The 20,974-nt window shown below is 40.1% G+C and overlaps 3 protein-coding genes across 3 annotated transcripts; 1 reads left to right on the top strand and 2 right to left on the bottom strand.

Moving 5' to 3' along the window:
- Positions 1 to 454: 454 nt before the first annotated feature.
- ndufb8 (NADH:ubiquinone oxidoreductase subunit B8) lies at positions 455 to 4,131 on the bottom strand. Its single transcript, XM_080788915.1, has 5 exons — positions 3,982 to 4,131; positions 3,205 to 3,331; positions 2,449 to 2,548; positions 1,327 to 1,482; positions 455 to 614 (listed from the first exon to the last, which is right to left on the bottom strand). Exons 1-5 carry the CDS (start codon positions 4,073 to 4,075, stop codon positions 522 to 524), a joined length of 570 nt encoding a protein of 189 aa, XP_080645041.1. The 5' UTR covers positions 4,076 to 4,131; the 3' UTR covers positions 455 to 521.
- Positions 4,132 to 12,810: 8,679 nt separating this feature from the next.
- On the bottom strand, positions 12,811 to 14,584 carry gpx9 (glutathione peroxidase 9). The gene is made up of 5 exons (XM_080789980.1): positions 14,252 to 14,584; positions 13,991 to 14,084; positions 13,269 to 13,399; positions 13,029 to 13,159; positions 12,811 to 12,933 (listed from the first exon to the last, which is right to left on the bottom strand). The coding sequence occupies exons 1-5, from the start codon at positions 14,381 to 14,383 to the stop codon at positions 12,858 to 12,860; spliced, it is 564 nt and encodes a 187-aa protein (XP_080646106.1). The 5' UTR covers positions 14,384 to 14,584; the 3' UTR covers positions 12,811 to 12,857.
- Positions 14,585 to 15,095: 511 nt separating this feature from the next.
- On the top strand, positions 15,096 to 20,159 carry fbxl15 (F-box and leucine-rich repeat protein 15). The gene is made up of 5 exons (XM_080788520.1): positions 15,096 to 15,228; positions 15,456 to 15,615; positions 16,111 to 16,613; positions 17,399 to 17,602; positions 18,344 to 20,159. The coding sequence occupies exons 1-4, from the start codon at positions 15,200 to 15,202 to the stop codon at positions 17,586 to 17,588; spliced, it is 882 nt and encodes a 293-aa protein (XP_080644646.1). The 5' UTR covers positions 15,096 to 15,199; the 3' UTR covers positions 17,589 to 17,602; positions 18,344 to 20,159.
- Positions 20,160 to 20,974: the final 815 nt, after the last annotated feature.

Below are 20,974 nucleotides of genomic sequence, written 5' to 3'. Positions count from 1 at the left end.
AAACATACTATTTGAAGTCCCTTGACGGCATGGACCCTTGTTCTATGCTTCAGGATCACTGCATGCACTGTATTTATCTGCACAACAGATAAACACCGACAGCAACCTTGAAAATCACTGGCCTTAGTGGCCCATTACACAAGAACACTACACGGACTACAGGATCCACCATAATGTATATATATTTTAAGATTTGCTTTTGGCTTTTCTGCCTTTATTGATAGCAACAAGAAGATAGAGAGGGAGAGACATGCAGCAAAGGTCGTCAAGAACGGGAATCGAACACTCGACACGCTGTCAGGCCAAACTCCAAAGCCTATATGTGGCATGCGCCTGGATCACTTGGCCATCGGGCGCCCCAGTATAATAATGTATGATAAAGTAGTGGATTCATAGTACATCGGGGGCACACGCACGTGTGCCCACACACATACACACACACACAAAATTGACATAACTTTTAACATAGTCTTTATTTAAGACAGAAATATATATACACAAGTAGCGTGACAGTATAGACATTATATTTCATAATTTTTGACTTCTTCCGGATGTTTGTCAGGGTCTCCTCCTCTCTCCACATGCAGGTTATTGAATGGATACTGCTTCGGTCCCTAGAAAAAGAAAAAAATGATTTGTATAAATGCATGTTCTGCCGCTGGTTGCAAAACAAGTTTCCTTGACAATGGATTAATTCTCAACATTAACCATTAATGCAGAATATAGTTTGATGAAATAACCTAGTAGGAAAACACTTTTTTTACTCGACAACCTTCGCAATCATCAGTTGCTTCCATGTTTATTTAGTCAGATACAGACTTAGTAAAGGAAATAAAGAGGCAGCTTATATTTATTTATTTATCTGGGTCCTGCAGACAAATCAGCCACGTTTCTCTCTGAATGAAATACCTTAGTGTACAATTTCAATACTGGGTTTGGCTTCAGCCTTCAGCCCAAAGGGTCACAAAAGCTGACAAAAAAAATCCACTGTATTTGTTTCCAGCAGTGAAACACTACGATATTGTATAACAGATCCAAGGCCTGTGGGATACAATTACAGTACTATCCAAAAATGACATTTTCAGACCAGCAGCTAAAAGTAGATAAAAATAATACATCTAACTTATAGAGCACTTTTCAATAAAGTAAAGTAAAGTTGTAGATCTGCCATGTGTGTGTGCGCAACACTAGAGTGCAGCTCAGTATACGTAGAATTCCGGCATTTTAGTTACAATAACCTGTTATATATCCTGACACCTCGGGTGAAAAACTGTAAATCGATCATGAATGAGACAACACATAAACACCAAGGTTTCCTGTACTTACAACAGCTTGGTATGCTGGGAATTGTTCCCCGAGGTAGAACATAAACAGCATGAAGCCAACGAAGCCGAACAGATGTTTGCACATTGTGTGCCAAGGAACAACGCTGGGCGAGGTGTCCACTCGGTTTCTGATGAACATGTCAAAATCCCAGTGCATCTACAAGAGGATGTGAAAAAACAAAACAATTTGTTAAGAGGAATCTGTTAATGAAAGCTATTCTATAATTATGCTCAGTGATTGTACAGTACAGTACAGTACAGTACAGTACAGTACAGTACAGTACAGTACAGTACAGTACAGTACAGTACAGTACAGTACAGTACAGTACAGTACAGTACAGTACAGTACAGTACAGTACCTCATTTAAGTCAGACAACTCTTAAAGTTCATTTAGAATACTAGTTAGTCCTTCTGAATATATGAACAGCAAATGATGTTCAGTGTGTGTAATCTATCTAATAATTTAGCGATCGCTCGCACGCTGTCTATTGGGAGCAAAATAGACAGCGGGCGAAACAACTGAAGTTACGTGGAAAAGTGTGTCCCAGTATTAATCTAGTCCGTCCCAACATGCATTTCAATGGTGACCCGGAAGCCGTCCCAACATGCATTCTAAGGAAGTACTCGGATTGACGGACTGACTGACTGACAGACAGCGACCGAGCAAAATAGACATCAGGGCGAGCGATCGCAAAATTATTAGATAGATATATTTATTGAGCATAGATATATGAAGCATAGATTGGCGTCAGGGCTCTGTACCTATTCATTTCCTGTAACATTAACATTTTAGTTAAATTATAAGCCAAGTAGAATTACAGGGAATGAATAAGACCCCCATGCAGGGAAACAGAGCCTGAATACAGGTGGATGCTGGGGAGGCGGTGGGATTTGCAAAAACTTCATGAGCAGCAGGTTAGCAGCAAGCGAGGCAGGGAGACAGCAGCAGCGGCGCACGACCGCACAGCAGGAGAGAAGCCAGGAATGAGCAGGTAGGCAGATATGTTTAAATAGCCGCTCTGATCAGGTAAAGGGTGCATGAGACTAGTCACCTGATCAGGAAGGCAGGCTCACGAGTTGCCTGCCTGAACTAGCTCTGCAAGCTTCGCATCATTTACTCACCGGCTCACCCCAGTTCCTCCTCAGATCAGGATGATCCCATGTATACCAGGGGTCTCTTTCGTGCTGAGATCTATCTGGGAGCTTTGGATAATCACCAAAGCTACAAAAACAAACAAACAAAAATGTCAGTAAAAAGTCAACATCATAAATGCACACCCTTAGAGCCTGTATTCCAATTTCCCAATGGCTCAATAATATGTTGTTTTGTACATTAAATGAGATGGGTACAGACGTATAACACATTCATGCACCTATGTCTATAATCAAGCAAATCCTTAACAAAATAAGGTAAGTCACAGATTAATAGCAGTGCAGATGATCAACACAATGCACAACATCCTTTCATTTAGACATGTATTTAGACTTTGTTTTGTTCAGTGCAGTGGTTCTCAACCTTTTCAGGCAGTGGCCCCCAAAATAATCATATTTTAACTGAGGACCCCCTCACCTTGACAAGCACTAGGAGGAGGAGGCATTACAATTAGTTTGACTCAGTTCCACATTATTATGAATTTTATTATTATTATGAACTCTCTATTAGTACATTATTTGACAATTTGGCCAATGTTTCATAACTTTCATCAGTTTATTATTCCATGTCTTTTTCTTTTAGGTATTACGAAGGTCTTAAAATACCTTACATTTTCACTTTACTGTCATCATTCTGGAGAACCCCTCAAAAATCATGTGGAGACCACAGGCTGAGAAACCACTGGTTTAGTGAACTATGGTGGAAGAAGTAAAGATGAATCTCACCCCTCGCCATTGTCGGGATGAGGCTCATAGTCCTCGACTCTCATGTTGTATTTCTTGGCTGCAGCAGCTATCTCTTCAGGTGTATTGGGGTAAGGGCCAGGAAGCATGCCCTTTGAAGGTCCCGAGGCTGAGACGTGAACAATAAGACATTATTATTTTAAATCATTGTTATTGGCAATGTTTATATACAGAAAATACGTTTTTTTTATTGTGTGTGACTGTGTGTATTCAACAAAAGGAAAGCTATATACGTCTAGTCTACACTACATCGTGCATAGCCATGGTTCACTTCACATGTACATCATGCAGTGCAATGTACAATACATTTGAAACAATAATAAAGATAAAACATTTAAATTAAACAGGAAGAAACTGAAACAAAAGATAATGTGAAGGATGTATGCTTGACACCGACAGTATTAAGGTTCAAGTTAGGTCCAGCTGCTATTCAGGCATATCTTCAGGGAGGACTTATAAATTATAAGGCGGAGTCTTAAAACTTCTGGGTACCAACCCATTCCACCTTACAGCTGCAGAGTTTTAAAAGGAATGAAAATATGTAAATGTTCTTTTATCAAGTTACACCGATGGGTGTACTCAATATGTTAGTCTTAGTGGAACACTGTCAGACACGGAGTGATCATAGACGCTATAAGCTAGCGTTAGCTTGTCAAGGTTATAGCTACTCTGACAAGAAAGCCTCAATGTCTGAGACTGAAACTACGCTGGGATCTACTGTGCCCACAGCTTCATCAAAACATTACAGAGGGTACTTGCCTGCTCTGCTTGCCGACAGGAGGGCTGGCATCCCAGCCACTCTTGCTCTTGTCAGAGCTCGAACCCATCGCTGGAATCCAACAACACCAGCCATGTTTACTGGCCCCAGTCTCTGCCAGTAATAAGACTACGCATGCGCAGGAGGTGAGCTATGGGTCGCCGAAAGGGACATCTGACCCTTCATAAACTACATACACACACGCACACGCACGGGGCCTGTACTGTAATTCTGCAAACTGAATTTCAATCAATCAATGTTGTGTTAGAAGACACATCGGCTGGTGTATATGTATGCTGATGCTCCTTGCTAGAGCGCTCGATTGCTCCAAGTGGTGGGCATGTGATTCTTACTACTTTGCTATGATTATTTTATACCTGTCAACTACTTCCATCTACAGACCAATGGAAGGTAGTGCAGAACGCTTCATTACTCTTCAAGTTATCATAATGCCCCCCTCCCACACACACTGGTCCTGCTGCCTAAATACAGTAGCTACATTAAAATACCACATGATGGAACATCGTAGAAAAACACTCACTCTCAAAGCCCTAAATTACAAACTTTGTAGTAGTAATCTCAACCATATTTTAGGGGGAATCAGGGCCCACTTGAAAATCCCCAAAGTGCATTTTCAGAGAATGTTAGGATCTTTGTTTTTATCTTTAAAATTTGTGCAAAACAAGATTGCTGCCACTCAAAATTCGGCACACGTTCACACTTCACACCCCAAATCAAATATGCCTGCACATTTCATTATGTCTTTGAATATTGTTTAAGGGGACATTTTAAACAGCTTTACTTCTGGGAGAAGATGGGCGTCCATGGGCATGGCTGAATTCATCGAGGGTCCTTTACATGAAAAGGCACTGGACTAGTTCAATAAACACTTGTAAATCTCTGGATAAGAATGTCTGAATATGTATATGTATACATATGGAAAAATTACGGTTAACAGTTGTTTAGTCAGTCAAACCTCAAGCCTGAAATAAAACTTTTCTAACTCAGACAGTAGACATTTTTCTACACTTGATATGGCCAATCTTCAGTTACTGGAAAGAGCAACTTTACATTTACATATTATATTTATAATATATATATATATATAAATATACCAAAGAGAAGGAAATAAAGAGATGAAGCTTTATATATGAACATCATATAAAATGCATTATTTATTACACAAAATAATAAATAAATAATATTAGGACCCATCTCGTAGTGGTGTCTGTCGTCCGATAAAAACACATTCATGTGAAAATGACATAAACAAAAGATTAAAGCATTACTGTAAAATAAATAAATAATACTAGGACCCATCTCGTAGTGGTGTCTGTCGTCCGATAAGAACACATTCACAACACAACACATTCATGTGAAAATGACAAACAAAAGATTAAAGCATTACTATAAATAAATAATATTAGGACCCATCTCATAGTGGCGTCTGTCGTCCGATAAGAACACATTCATGTGTACTGACATAAACAAAAGATTAAAGCATTACTGTAAAATAAATAATATTAGGACCCATCTCGTAGTGGTGTCTGTCGTCCGAAAAGAACACATTCATGTGTACTGACATAAACAAAAGATTAAAGCATTACTGTAAAATAAATAATACTAGGACCCATCTCGTAGTGGTGTCTGTCGTCCGATAAGAACACATTCATGTGTACTGACATAAACAACATAATGAACAACACTGACATAAACAAAAGAAGCATTACTGTAAAATAAATAAATAATACTAGGACCCATCTCGTAGTGGTGTCTGTCGTCCGATAAGAACACATTCATGTGTACTGACATAAACAACATAATGAACAACACTGACATAAACAAAAGAAGCATTACTGTAAAATAAATAAATAATAAGAGGACCCATCTCGTAGTGGTGTCTGTCGTCCGATAAGAACAAATAAATTAAAATTACAAATAAATTAAAAGAAATATTCAAAAAATGAGTGCACGAGGAAAACGTCCATCAACGCCAATGATGCTGGAGAGCGGCGATTCGTTGGTAGGGTCGTTGGTAGGGTCTCTTGGCACTGATGCAGGCAGACGATGGTCCCTGTGCAGGTCCCTGTGAGGAAACATGTGTTAGTGTTAGTATCATGTCCATTGTCCAGCCTTTCTCAACTACAATACCTTGCCAATTAAAACCACAGGAATAAAGCATAGGGTAAGTTATGTCTCACCATACCTAAAGATACGTATTCAAACAATATAAAGTCACAAAATGTTCAAAAATAATTATTAATTTGTACAACTACAACTCAACATTGTATTCTTGTTTTTATTTATTTTAATTTCATCAAGGAGGGAGCATACCAATATGTACAATGCAAATAATATGGACTCCCTGCTGTTGGTGAAGTGGACGAAATCAATCTGTTGGAGAAAATGCAGTGATTTGTAACTCAAGCCGATTTCCTTCATAAATTAAACTAAATAAACGTAATCGTTTTAATTGGAGGTTAGTGTACACACAATACATAGTACCATAATGTGTGTACACTTAACAGTGATAGTTCATATCTATGGTCAATCACTTCAATTTAACTTTTTCACAATTACAAACTCCTTTCCCCCCCCCCCCCATGTCTCTGTTTGCAGCATAAGCACATTAACTAAATTCATAAACAAAATAGGTCAAGGATTCGGCAAAAATAGAAATTCTAAAGTCGCATTGGGAACTTGTAGATTCGCCAATATGGCTAAGAGTTCACAGAGGGGAAAAAGGAGGGGGGAAAGTACAGCCAACTCCAGTCAACAACATAGTTGATAAATAGTTAAAGGTTTGTTGAATGTGAGCTTAGTCTAATTTCTCTATTGTACAGATCTGTATCCGTAGTAAAGGTGCACTTACCATAAAGTGGTGTTTGGCTGGTGGTGGCCTTTGACCTTGGCAGGCTACTCCTTGGCCGCATTCACCATGGCATGGTTTCCCTCTCCTTCCCTCGCACACGTTCAATTTGGGCCTAACATTGGCAGCCGTACTTTGCATGACCTTCTGCTGGAGGACATGCCGCATACTCCTGCAAAAAGAGTGAGATGGGAATAAGGAGATTAAGCATGAACTCCAGTAAATAAACAACAAGGTAAATACTAGTCACATCAAGAGTGCAGAGAGAACAATGTATGCCTCAAAGAAACTAGGATGTCTAAACAACATTCTTCAACATTTGTGGTCAAGAAAAATAAATGTATAAACACAAAACCATGAGAACAATAGTATGAGTAACCATGAATACATAGTACATACTTGAACAAAGAAGAAGATCCGGTTCCTTCCGTCTTGGCCACGGGCACGGTGTCCCTCTTCCTGGTGGTGGTGGTGAGTTTCCTAGGGGGTAGCCTCGATACCCAGGCTTTCCTAGGGGGAGGAGCTACAGGGGAGTCAGTTTCCGTGTCTGAGTCATCTGTTAAACACGGAAACCAACTCACCTGTGGCTCTTTGGGTGCTTCTCCCGGTGAGGCCTTCACTGGCACCCCCTTCAGTACCACCCTGGAATTCTTGGGGTCATCGACGCATTTCCAGGTCCAGTTGTCTAGGTCCAGGTCCTGTGTGAGGAAATGTAGACAAAGCAGTCACTAAAATGTTCAAATAATTGTAGTGGAGTAAAAAAGTACAATATCTGGCTGTGCAGCGGAGCAGAAGTATTCAGCTATTGAAAAATGGACACACTCAAGTAAAGTGAGAAACTAAAATCTAGTGTACTAGTTTTCCAACGTGTACATACCGGTACTTGAAGGTGCTTGGTCCTCTTCAGAACCATCCTGGTTGCCTGGGGGTTGTTGGGGTCCTGGATCAGCGCCGAAGTCCAGGTGAAGCTGGCAGCTGCAGCATCCTGTGGGAGACATTTGTTAGTTAAGCTAATTTCCTTCATACATTGAAGTGCAAGAAATATTGAATCGATAATTTTATTGAGGATTCAAAAGTTTCAAAAATAGCAGATCTACAAGCTTGAAACGCACTTGCAGATCTGTTATTTTAGATACTATTGTGACTCGCAGGACACTGCCAGAGGCACCAAGAGCTCCCAGCCAGACTGGTGCTGTGGGAACCAACACATGGGCACCGGTCACGAGGACGTCCCATACTAACATATGTGGATATACTCAAGAAAGATGCACGAGCGCAAAGCACCAACGAGCTGGCCGGATGTATGGAGAACCGTGATGACTGGAGGCGACGATGGAGGGCTCCAGTCTGAGGACGACCTAGAGAGAGTGGCGTGAAAATATAATTGAGGATTCAAAAGTTTCAAAAATAGTAGATATATATCTATATATTATTATTATTTCTTTTTTAACAATTGATTTGAAAAATATATAAATGACACTTAGCCAGGAGCCACTGCTCCTTAACGGGTTCATGGCATGCATCCAGTACAGATGCTTCCTCTGGTCATCTTATGGGTGCTTGGATCCATATATCCCCTGGATGGCCTTAAATTGGAACGCCTTGGGAACCCACAGGATTGGATTAAGTGGCTATTAATGCTGCCAGGCAAAGGGAAGTCTGGAACTCTGCTGGAACTGTTGCCCCTGAACCAAACTCAAGTGGTTGAAGATGTATAAAAAGATTATGCAGACGGTTAGTTCTTACACAGTAAAGTAAACATCATCAGACAGTGTTCATTTGTCCGTTTGTAACTCTGAACGGTCCCCACTGCTCCAGCACAATATACTATATAGTATTACAAAAATCAGTTACTAACATCAGCTTATTAAAAATAGCCGATGTACTTACAAGCTCACAATGTGTCACGATCATGCGAGGCATTTTGTGAGCATGTGGATCTCAGGATCTGCCATTTTCAACTAATCTTGAGAAAAACATTTTAACACAAATATTGTAAAATATGGGGAATCTGGGATCTACCCGAAAATATTTTCGGGTGGGGGTCCGTATCGTATTCGTAGCGACACGACATAGCCAAATGCATATTAATTTGGTGGTCGTTGAATTGGACATATCATACTATCTGATGATGAGAACCTAACGGTAACAAATAGTGGCCGCACTGGCTCGTAGGCCTACAACCCCGGTTGAAACCATTGCAACTAGGCGTCAGCAAACCGTTAACATTTGGGTACCTTATATTTGAACCAGTCCAGTTGGCTAAATTTGTACAATATCAGAGTTAAATTAACACGAGTAGAGCAACTTGTTAATTGTTCGGTCCGCAGTACAATTAAAAACGACTCCCATGTCCCATTATTACAATTCACCGTGTAATTGTATGCATTTAGAAACAGACGGTTTTCTAAATTTCATTTATCAAGTATACATTTCAAATGGCCGAAAAATACACGGACCAGTATCCAGAGGGCACAGTGCAAGTGCAAACTTACTAACTCAAAATAATCAATCCTAAACAAACGACATCGAAAGAAAACAATGCTACACATTAACTATTTCAAATCAGGGCCTAAACCTAAACAAACCGACCGTCTGTCTAAACTACCCGTTCTCTAAAAAAATTACATTATTACAAGTTTACAGTACATATATTATTAAACGTTAACATACCATCTCCATTGCCTCAGGTAACGTTGTACGTTGATACTATGATGATGATGATGATGATGATGATGATGATGATGATGTTAATTCGAACTTGAAGAAGTATAGTCTCTTGAAGAAGCTAACTGTCTGTCTGTGGTTGTGACTCAGCAAACGTCCGCTCAGTAAGAAGGTCAGTCAGTGAGTGTCAGACTGTCAGTGAAGAGAATGAAGACAGTTTGATATTACATTAACGTGATCTCAGACACCTGCCGTCCGGTTGGCTCTTTTGAATTTGAACTCGCGTTGCCATTGGATAAGCGACGCTCTCGACGCTCGGCCCCGCTCTGATTGGTCAGTCAAATCAGAAACCGACATTTCGCGAGAACGTACGAGACCGGACGAGAGGGAGAACAGACATACAAGCTCACAGTGCGTCACACCTGCAGCCCGTTGTGGGTTTGCAGATCTGCGGTTGTCGTAGCATGCTAGGCTACCGCTAGCTAATATTGTATTCATAGGAGACCCTTTCCAAGGGTGCGCTCGTTTTACTGTATAGTTTTCCCCCGCCGGCTACTACTAGTAGGGGGCTATGACGTTTTTCTTTTAAAATGCGACACACTATTATTTCCCCATAATGCACAGAGTGGTACTGTTCAACTGATGGCAGACCGTCACACACAACAGCTGAGACGACTGAACCGAACTTAGAGAAGATAATTATTAGCCTACTGTTTAGTAATTACTAGTGATCCCACAGAAGTATATACTGCATTTAATTTTTATAGACAATTCAGTGATCGTATGACTGGAAGAACAATAATTCTGTACCTTAGTGCAATAAAAAAAATTGTGAAATATTTAAAAATACATTTTACTCAGAGGCTTTAGCCATTGATAGTAAATGTATAATACAAAATATTGGTTAAAAAGATGGTTGAATATTTAGATGGTTGAATATTTATTTGTAGTTTACAGAAACAATGTTTAATATAGCCATTCATTTTCTGTTGTCATGGATGTACAATATATATATAAAAAAAAGTACAACATTGATACCGACAGTGGTGACAGAACAACACAAAGTTCATATCCCCTACTGGTTGTACAAGGCTTAGTAGTTTTACTAGTTTGCCAGTTTAAATACATCTTTTTCAACAATAAACAAAACAGTTAAGTTGTGAGTCATTGGTATCCAACATATCAGCATAGTTAATATTATTAAACGAGTCTTCTGACCCTACAATAAAAAAGGACAATTCAAAAGTACTGTGGGATGAAAATGTAAAGGGGAAAAAAAGCATCTCCTTTAGTTGTTACAATATTAATTTGTTCTAATCTGAGTAACACATCGTCAACTCCATATTCACAGAACATATCAAATGTCCTCTATCCAGGGTCCATTCTGTTTGTCCCAATTAAATGCTTCATTCGTTATTCGTCTATTATCATTCATGTTGACTAATTATGTTCCTTGACCTTCCATCTGACCTCACAAGGTTCCCATCCCATATCTCCTGAGACTGCTGCCATTGGTGCATATTTATGTACACCTAGGAAATACCAACACTAGCACAGCCACCGATCATGGACGTACTGTTGGAGATTCCAGAAGAAACAACAGACCATGATGCAGAAACTTAAGAAATGTACGTATGGAATCTGTCTGCCATAACTGTGGAATTGGGACACTGCTATTATAAGGGTTCATATGCTGCAAGGCAGAGATGAGCTGTACACAAACGGACGGAGTGCAAAACATACTCTCCCCGTCGGCCTGATGGAGACAATAATGGAATAGGTCTTGGTTCCATTTTGTGGTTTTTATTATCTGAACTGGGGCCATGATTAAGAGGATGGCCGGGGCCCACCACCACCGCCCCCACGGTGACGGAGTTCAGAGTCATCTATGAGTATGACACCAACATGGAAGAACTCATCTTCGACTCCAGGGATCCCGGCAGCTTCAAGCGGGATATTTTCCCTCAAAGACTCGAAGGTCTGGGGATGTTAAAATGTAGAGATCCGCACATCCGTGTGATACTTTCCTAAATTAAATGAAATAATTGCGACCACAGGTCTTTGTGCAGGACGAAAATATTAGATTTGCTCATCTACATACTGTATGATGTAAATTCTCCAATGGGAATTCAATGGGAATTTCAGATGGCGCCCCTCAAAAAATAATCCCTATGTTGTTTGGGATCTGGGTTCTTTTCTGAATAAATGGCAAGAAATATATATTAAAAAAAAAAAAGAGGATGGCTGGGGGCATTCCGAAGAGACACCATTCGGTCACATTTTCAGCAATCCTGCAGTGCAGTTTCAGTCCCAAGCCAATGCATTAGTTCAGTGGTTCTCAAACTGTTTCATGTGGACACCCAAAATGAAGTGTAAACCTCCATTTGAATAGATGGTGTACCAGGCGGCAGGGGCCCGTACATATAGTTTCAAACAGTTTGTTTGAGTTTAAAAATCACAGAGGCGCTCTTATCATCATCATTTGCACACTTACATCATCAGAGCAGACACCGACGTAAAATTGTCCATTCATTGTCAATGGGAATTTAATGTTTGTGTAGGACAAAGTTTGTGCACAAAAACCAAAAGGAAAATGTATTTAAAAAGCATATTTACAATCTGTCATAATTTAACAAGATAAATCTGAAATACCTGTATTTCTCAAATAGCCGATCTACAGATCTAACTTGATGAAATATTTTGCTGGGGACCCTCTGTAGGCTACCATGCTTAAAAGTGAACATTTAACAAACCTATTTATTTTTTCATTACAAACATTAATTCATGTAAATGCATTGAAGAAAGGAATAAAGTCTGCACACAGCCATAGCTCTGTATAATGTTTTACTTATTGTTTTACTAATCAGGTATACAACGTTTCGGCCTTCATCACTAAAGGCCAGATTGTGTGGCTGAAATGTTGTGTACAGTAGGCCTATGTGATTTTATGTAAAAAAATAATGGCGGAGCTTTAGCTGTGTGCAAACTTTATTCCTTACTTCACTGTTACGACCATTGGATGTGAATTGTGAACAACATATAGCTCTTTGAGTTATGTAAAATAAATGCATTGTTGCCACTATGTGCATGATTTACTCACAATAAATAAAGAAGCCAAACAGACAAAAATAAACTCCTTCACATTTTATTTCAGAATAAGAGTTTCTCATTGAGAATTGTTCATACACCATTTCCAGTGGCTGAAGGGAAGCTGGCCTCAGAGTGAATGCACTGAATCTCTGAGTCCTGTTCCACTTCTCATCAGATCCAACTCAGGTGCAAGTCTGCATTTACTGGGGGATCGTCACACTGCCACTGACATTAAACTAACGGATACAAGAATCAATGGGACAACTGCATTTGGAGAAGTTCTGCAATATCTCTTTCCAATTTCTCACAGGGAGAGTGAAGTTCATACCTGAAACAAAAAAAATATTAAGGGGCCAGGGCTGTAGTTTTATCATTCAAAATTCAGAATAAACACTCGAGAACATCTAGTAGTGCATGACTAACCGTCTATATGGCACACCATCTGCTGTAATCAAGAACTTTTCAAAGTTCCACCGAATGTCATTGACTTTGATGGGTGACCAGAAGAATCTCTTTGTATCTCCAATAACAGGGTTCACAAATGGCAACGTTTCCTGAAAAGAGAACAGTATCTTGCTATTATATGCAGGGTGAGCTTTTACTAAAGTATGATATTCACCAATAAGGCAAAATAACGCTAAGGTTGGATGCAAAATACACTACCTTGAGATAGGCGAAAAGTGGTTCTTCACTTAATCCATTCACTTCGACCTTGCCAAACACAGGGAACTTTGGTTCAAATCCTCCGCCAGGTCTTACATACTTCAGAACATTGAGAGTTTCATGATTTACCTCTAAAGGAGAAGAGATACAGTTCATTTACAACTTTTGTTAGTTTTTTGTGGCTACAATAAAACAGGAAAAAATGTTGTGGATAGACAGACTATTTCATTAAGCTTTGACAAGAAATTTTCCAACATAAAAAAAGAAGTACCGGTACAAATAAATAAAGCCACATAGATTACATAGACAATCCAATTTCCCCTGGAGTCCAATTTGGACTCACACATGAAATTAGACCTGAAGTGTCCTGTTGATGGGCTATCCAGTTAACTAAAGCCTAGTTGACCAGGAACCCCCAGGGTTCTATACTAGGTCGCCTACTCGCCTAGTATTTCACTTTACATCAAATCTCTTTACTGAAAATAGCCGATCTACAAGCTCAAAAGGCCTTGTGTTGCGATGCATTGAGCACATGTGCTATAGAACTGCTATTGCAGCATACCGACATAATAGGGTTCAAGTGCATGGTTAACCATTATAGAACTAGCTGTATGGTACCGCAACAGATAATCCAAATAAATGAAACATTTCTTTGAATGAAATAATTTCCGTATAATCCTTGAAATATGTCATTATAGGTTCAAAAGACTTAGTATTCATACCAGGTGCCTGAAGACCAAACTGGTTACAGGAGAATCCTAGCACGGTAAAGTTGAGGTGACCATACATTTCCATGAGTGCATTCATTCTGTGGTACTGAGAAAAGAAAACAAATTACAATAATACACCTCTTCAGACATCTTTACAAAATAGAATAGAATAGATTTGCCATTTGCAGCAATTGAAGCAATTAGCTGAATATGTTATCAATTCTGATGCTGCGATGTGACAGTTGGTCATCAGTGTTCTTCCAAAAGTATTACCTCCTCAATTGTTGATCCTCAAAAGGTAGCAAGGTTCACAATCAGAAGCACCTTGCCCCTGTAGTTACATAGTGGAACAGATTGTCCATCCAGCTCCTCAGCAAAGAAATCATAGATTGATTTATCCGCCATACTTGTTCTTTAGCTTGGAAAACAGCGTGTAGTCTGTCTGTCAAACGTAGGTATATTCACTATTCACAAAGCCATCCTGTGGGCTCACTGCATTCAACCAAACTTACTCTGTAGTCAGCAGCTGTTCAGCCTGACTGATTCCATTGTTCCGTATACTTAGAGGTGAATTGACAGGATGGTCATTTGTTCAACATGCATCGGCCTGCAGATCCTACAGTTCCTGGAATATTTTTTTACATAATCTTCATTCAACTGACAACTACAGTACTAACATTAACTTGGTTAAATTCAGAACATTAGCCTATCTAGAGTGCACTTTTTAGGTTTTTATTACCAGCTGTAGTGTCAAATTCCTAGTGGATGCAATGCATTTCCCAAAATGTACTAGGCCTACATTCCATAATCTAACACCCCCCCCCCCCCCCCCCCCCCCTAAATAATAATCATGTGGGGACCCCCCCTGGTTGAGAATCACTGCTCTTACAGATCTTTAACTTGCACTCACAACAGCAGCATAATATAGATACGTTTATGAATAAATGTTTCTGTAATAATTAGCAAAGCAATTGTGTGTGTATATATATATAGGCCTTAAGGCCTATGCTATAAATCACAAAAACAAACTAAATGGTTGCACAACACTGTGCAGTGATGATGATGAATGAACCCCGGAAGTGTTGTAAACAAGTCTTCACTGTCGGTCTGTCATACAGCAGCTAACGGTAGCATAAGGTTCCCTGGGGCTCCACTCCATTGTCTTCCAAACTATATGAAGGATAACAGTTTATCTTTAACACATACGATTGCTGCGTCAAAATGGGAGATGAAGAAACCAGTGTGCTAAAGTAGGTGCATTATAACGCATGCGGTCGATTTCTTTATAATCACAAAACCGGCTACGTAGCTAGCTGGCTAATATTAGCTTACGACTACGAGCAGCAATCAGCTGATAAGAAACGCTAGAGTTGGCAAACAATGGGGTTAGCAGTGTGTTGATGCCATGGTGCAGCTGGTGATCTATGTTGCAATGCTGATTGATTAAACTGACATTTCCCCACCCTCTTTTTTTCAGTTGTCATCTTTTGGATCTGCCTTGGGAGGATGTATTAGTTCCACATATTTTATGTCATTTGCCACTGCCAGAACTAGTCAGGCTCCAGAGAGTGTGCAAGAATTTCCATGCCCTCATCCAGGTGTACATGGCCAACTGTCGGACCTTTGATCTATCACAGGTGGGTGATGATGATGATGAGGGATGGAGAAAATATTCCAGTGCAATGCCTCTCACATCCTAGACTATAGAGCATTGGTTCTCAAAGTGGGATCCCAGCAAAAAGTAGTTAACATTTCATCACAATAATTCTAACCACTTTATCCATTTAATATTTGGCTATTCAAAAATAGCAGATCTACAGGATCACCTCACTTTGTTATTGATATTAGAAAAATATTGAAAACTTGAAATAATTTAGAATCTTTAAACACAAATCTTCTCTTCTGGGGGTCCATGACACAACACATTTTCAGATGTGGCCAAATACCAAAATACGTATAAAAAAATACGTAATACATTTTTGGGGGTCCTTGGCACAAACGTTTGAGAACCACTGTCCTAGAGAGAGAAAGAGAGAGAGAGAGAGAGAAAGAGACTGACAATCATTGATAGCAATTTTAGTTTGGTTATTTATTGAAAATGCTTTTCCCCCCTCCTGCAATTCAACATACAGATTGGGTCTTGCATTCCCAAGGAGGCATTTTGCTCTATGCTGAAAGATAACAAAGTTCTCCAAAACTTGTCACTACACAACTGCTCCGATTGGGTGACGGACAAGGAGCTGCTGCCAGTGATCGGGCAGAACCAGCACCTGCTGAGAGTGGACATGAAGGGATGCGTCAGGCTCGCACGCCATTCCCTGGTGGCGGTGTCCTTGAGCTGCGCGCACCTCCAGCACCTAGGCCTGGCGCACTGCGAGTGGGTGGACAGCCTGTCGCTGCGCAGCCTGGCTGACCACTGCGGGGGGCTGCAGTCCATCGACCTCACCGCCTGCCGCCAGCTGAAGGACGAGGCCATCTGCTACCTGGCCAAGAAGTGTCTCAAGTTGAGGTCTCTGTCTGTGGCAGTCAATGCCAATATCACCGACGAGTCTGTGGAGGAGGTGGCCAAGAACTGCAGGGGCCTGGAGCAGCTGGACCTGACGGGTTGCCTGCGGGTTAGGAACCAGTCCATCAGGTATACCACTTTGATATTATTACATGATGGGAAGCACGGTAGATTTATTTTGTGGTCCAGAGAGAGTCATCCCCTGTAGAGAAGGCAGGGGACAAGTCGATCGACAAGTGAGCTTGTTGTAGATCAGCTATTTTTGGTGTTGACGCCTGCTTAACACATTTCCCTGCCAGGTATTCATTAATTAATTAATTATTTCACCACTGCCACAGTCTTCTCAGTCCATACTCTTATTTTGAAGGCGAACAACTGGTCCCGGGCCGTTGAATCGGAAGTAAACAATGGCTGTGTATTATGTAATGGTCCACTCGATCTTATTTTAATTCGCCCGAAACGTACATTTTGTAATTGCGATCATCGACGCTGTAGTGATGGGATGCACATTTCAGCATTTTGCATAGATATTGTTTCTCTCAAATTACTAATCACTGAAAAAAAGTGTTCCTTTGGCAAAACTTGCACCCAGTGTTGGTCATATCTCATATCTTCCCTTTCTAAATCTTCATAGAATAAGATAGTCTCACAACGTGTCACACTGCGACATGTTGTGAGCTTGTATAACTGCTATGTCACACAACTAAGTACTGTATAAATCCTTATCCAGGCTAGATTCACACTTTGTGCCACCCTTGCTGCACCCTTCGACATCAGCCACTCCACACATCTGTGATGTTTTTTCATTGCAGACCTGCCAACAGCAGTATATCAAGTGTGTGTGTGTGTGTGTGTGTGTGTGTGTGTGTGTGTGTGTGTGTGTGTGTGTGTGTGTGTTCGTTCTTTCTTTACAGGACTGTTGCCGAGTACTGCCCAAAGCTGCAGTCCCTGAAGGTGAACCACTGTCACAATGTGACCGAGTCGAGTCTGGACCCACTACGGAAACGGAACGTAGAGATCGACGTGGAGCCACCTTTGCAGAGGGCATTGGTGCTTCTACAGGACGTGGTGGGGTTCGCCCCCTTTATTAATCTCCAGATCTAACAACCCGAAAACAGGTAGCTTAGCTTCGACACAAATTTTTACAAATTGCAGCATTTAACTCCCATTTCATTTTATATTATTATAATGTGTTTATATTCATGTAGAAAACAGAAGAAGAAATTATTATTATAACTAAAGCTAGCAAAAATAAATAAAACAGTACAGTATTGCATCCCGTGGATGCAGAGGTCGTCCCTTAACTATAAACTGCATTTTGGGATGCAAAATGCACCCTATTTTAATCTCTGAGTAGATGTTGTCAACATCTGATTGTCACGCAGTACTGACATTGACATAAAAAGATCAGAACTCTTGATTAAGTGCAGTGGTTTTCATATCAAGGCCCATTATTTATTCAGCATTTATTTTGAGCCACGGACCACCATTTGATGAGATTTTTAGTCTCTCAGACCAAAGTCTTATAGACGAATATTGACTTTTTCCACAATTCCATGCTGTATTGATGTTGGTACCATTAGGAGAGATAACTGGCGGTGATCAAAATAAAATAGCTCAAATAATCATGAGAGTGTAAGGGTCCATTTGGTTTCATTTTACACTCTCAAAAGTTAAAGATCTAATAGGGGTCCATTTGGTTACCAACTCTCCATTATTTAGCTGGGGACCACCTGGAACCCCCTCAAGGACCATTGGTGGTCCCCAGACCACTGGTTGAAAACCACTGCTTAAGTGTATCGGAAGTAGTACTACTACTAGAATTAATCATTGTTATGTCCTTTTTTTCTTTTTTGCAGATTTTGCCTTCAAAGCAAATGAACTGGTTCAACGGTATCTCATATATATATATATATTAAACAATGCAAAAGCAAGCTGATGTGTACAGAGTAGGAAATAAACTACCATATTTATTGCTGTTGTACAAGTCAGTGGTTTTCAAACATTTTCATGTCAAGGACACCCAAAATTGAAATGTATTTGGCAGTCCCCCATCTGAAAATAATTGGTGCCAGGAGAAGAAAATACAAAATAAATCCCGTTTACAATTTCCTCTCAATTTATAGTATATAAAAATCCGGATTTTGATGCTATATTAATTGATTTTGATGGGGAACCCTCTCAAGGACCCTTGGGGGTCCCCGCACACCACTTTGAGAACCACTGGTATATGAAGTTGTAAACAATGGAGCTTTCGGTAAGCGCCACCCCGGTCCCGTCCGTCACCGGTAGGACATGGGTTGATATCGGAAGGTCGCTAGTTCGTATCCCCGGACCGGCACGTTAAAATTACCACCGTTGAAGTGCCCTTGAGCAAGGCATTGAACCCCTACCAGGATTGAAGCCCTACCATGAAATGTTCTATGAGCAGGGCCTGGCTGTAAACAAGTTATTGAGCTTAGTCCAGTTATCCTGGGTAAACATGGTAACTTTGCTTTACTGTTTTTTTTTTTTTAAGATATGTTTTGGGGCTTTTTCTGCCTTTTATTGATAGGTTGAAAGTAGGCTGACAGGAAATGGGGAGAGACACGGCAAGGGCCGTCGGGATCGGGAGTCGAACCTGCGGCACACCGTCAGGCTTGCAGCCTAGGTGCCCAGGCGGTTGAGCTAACCGTCTGGGCCAACCTAGAGTCACTGTTGCAGGTCCCCCCCAACAGCAACGTTTCACCATGGCGTTATTATAGTCTTTATAATATGAATACTTCTATTACTCTTCGGAAAAAAGACGACATATCACGGTCCTCAGTGTAGGACCAGTAACGGGGGAGAGGGATGGCGCTTCTTACCGAAAAGTCTATTGAAGAATTTGTACTGAGATTTAGGAATAAAGGCTCATACAGTCTGGATTTTCGGTGGTTAGGTGACCACCGAACTACAACATGACGTCACGAGCCGCGGTGAAGAGCAAACCACCGCCACCGCTCCAGCCCTTCTCTCTGTTTTTACTCACCACCGCTCAACGTTATTTCGCGGTGGTCAGCTCACCACCGAAAATCGGTACATGTCCTAGATATATTGTATAGACAACATTTATGCATCAGTCATTGTCAGCACCCTTGGCTTTGATTTTGAAGAAGAGCAAATCTAACCAAAATACAATGTTCTTTTACTTTTAAACAAAGCTTTGCTTTGTTTGTGTATATTGCAAAGCTGTTTGCGTAATGGTAAGAAAGAAACCATTACGTTTGTTTCATTCAGAAAACAAAATGTTTGAGTTTAATTAAACATTTTATTTTTGCATGCATTTGCTAGCTTAAGTCATCGTATTAATAACTGTAATATCATTCTGTTTTGTTTTTTATAATTTTGTCTTTTGATTGTAATGCATCAAATGTCACATCTTTTTTGGCAATACTGTTTAACATTACTTAATATAATGGAGTTGGAGATATGAAAATTACAGTTTGTGGTAAGTGGCCTTCACTGTGAGAATATCAATTCCACAAATTTGCATAATTTATTTACATGATATTGCTGTAAAACTAAAACATGAACACAAACCTTTTGAACTTATTTAAAACATTATGAATATATAATTGCACTGTAATTCACTGCTTTTTATAACATATTTCTGTCTGTCTGTATGTTGTATAAACATTATGCAGTAGAATACTATTCTGGGCCTGTGATTCATTGTGGCGAATCAGCTTCGTTCTGACGTTTGGCTAGTTTAAGTAGGGAAATTAGGGAGATGCATATCACCGGTTACAGTTTTATAATTAAGGCGAATGCTTTCGACGAATGAATGGGCCTGTTCAGAAGAAAGGAACCGGAGTCCGGACTAGGTTAAATAAATAAAAATAAATAAAACTTTAACTAAATAAATGAATTGTAGTTTAAAGCTTCCTGGACCGACAAATGCCCATCATTTTCTCTCAGCGGAATGGGCGCCAACAGGAGAACAGTCAGGTAAACGTTTATAAAAGCTTACCGTAACGTGAAATAAACAAACGTGAACTGAACGAAGATTATATCGTTTTAATAGTTAGAACGAGTCGATTTTTTAAAAGCTTTCCACAGTCTAGTGCAATGTGAGAGAGTGAAAGGCGGATTTACACCGTTGGGTTACTGTTTTCATGACGTTAATTCAACAGCAGGTGGCATCCATGTGTCACGATAAGGTTAAACGATACTTTTAAACTTCAATAATGTTTGTCAGTAAAAGGGGTCTTTCAGGCCCCTTTTACTGACTTAACTCTTGATACGATTTAAAATGAAGAAAGATATCTGTACTAGACTTCCAAAACACCTCAAACTAAATGTAAAAGAACAATAAGATTTCGTTGTTGACATATTTAACAATTAAACTAGAACGTAGACATGTTTGACTTTAGAAAATGTATACTTTGTAGTCGGAGGACCCCGACTTGGTGACACCTTCTTGGCAGTGTTATATAAATTGTCACTGATAAAAAACGAGGTCTGTTTTC

Source organism: Protomyctophum bolini (genome assembly GCF_963924005.1).
Source record: "Protomyctophum bolini genome assembly, chromosome: 18".
In the NCBI taxonomy this organism is placed as follows: domain Eukaryota; kingdom Metazoa; phylum Chordata; class Actinopteri; order Myctophiformes; family Myctophidae; genus Protomyctophum; species Protomyctophum bolini.
This window is presented reverse-complemented; position numbering and strand designations above follow the sequence as displayed.

What these genes read in the sequence shown, in the direction of transcription:
- ndufb8 (XM_080788915.1), bottom strand. Translation starts at nt 4,075, where the DNA reads ATGGCTGGTGTTGTTGGATTCCAGCGATGGGTTCGAGCTCTGACAAGA. An exon ending in CATCCCGACAATGGCGAGGG is followed by an intron (nt 2,549 to 3,204) that starts GTGAGATTCATC and finishes TTGTTTTTGTAG; the next exon opens with CTTTGGTGATTATCCAAAGC. An exon ending in GGAGGAACTGGGGTGAGCCG is followed by an intron (nt 1,483 to 2,448) that starts GTGAGTAAATGA and finishes ATCCTCTTGTAG; the next exon opens with ATGCACTGGGATTTTGACAT.
- fbxl15 (XM_080788520.1), top strand. Translation starts at nt 15,200, where the DNA reads ATGGGAGATGAAGAAACCAGTGTGCTAAA. An exon ending in GAAGAAACCAGTGTGCTAAA is followed by an intron (nt 15,229 to 15,455) that starts GTAGGTGCATTA and finishes TCTTTTTTTCAG; the next exon opens with TTGTCATCTTTTGGATCTGC. An exon ending in GTTAGGAACCAGTCCATCAG is followed by an intron (nt 16,614 to 17,398) that starts GTATACCACTTT and finishes CTTTCTTTACAG; the next exon opens with GACTGTTGCCGAGTACTGCC.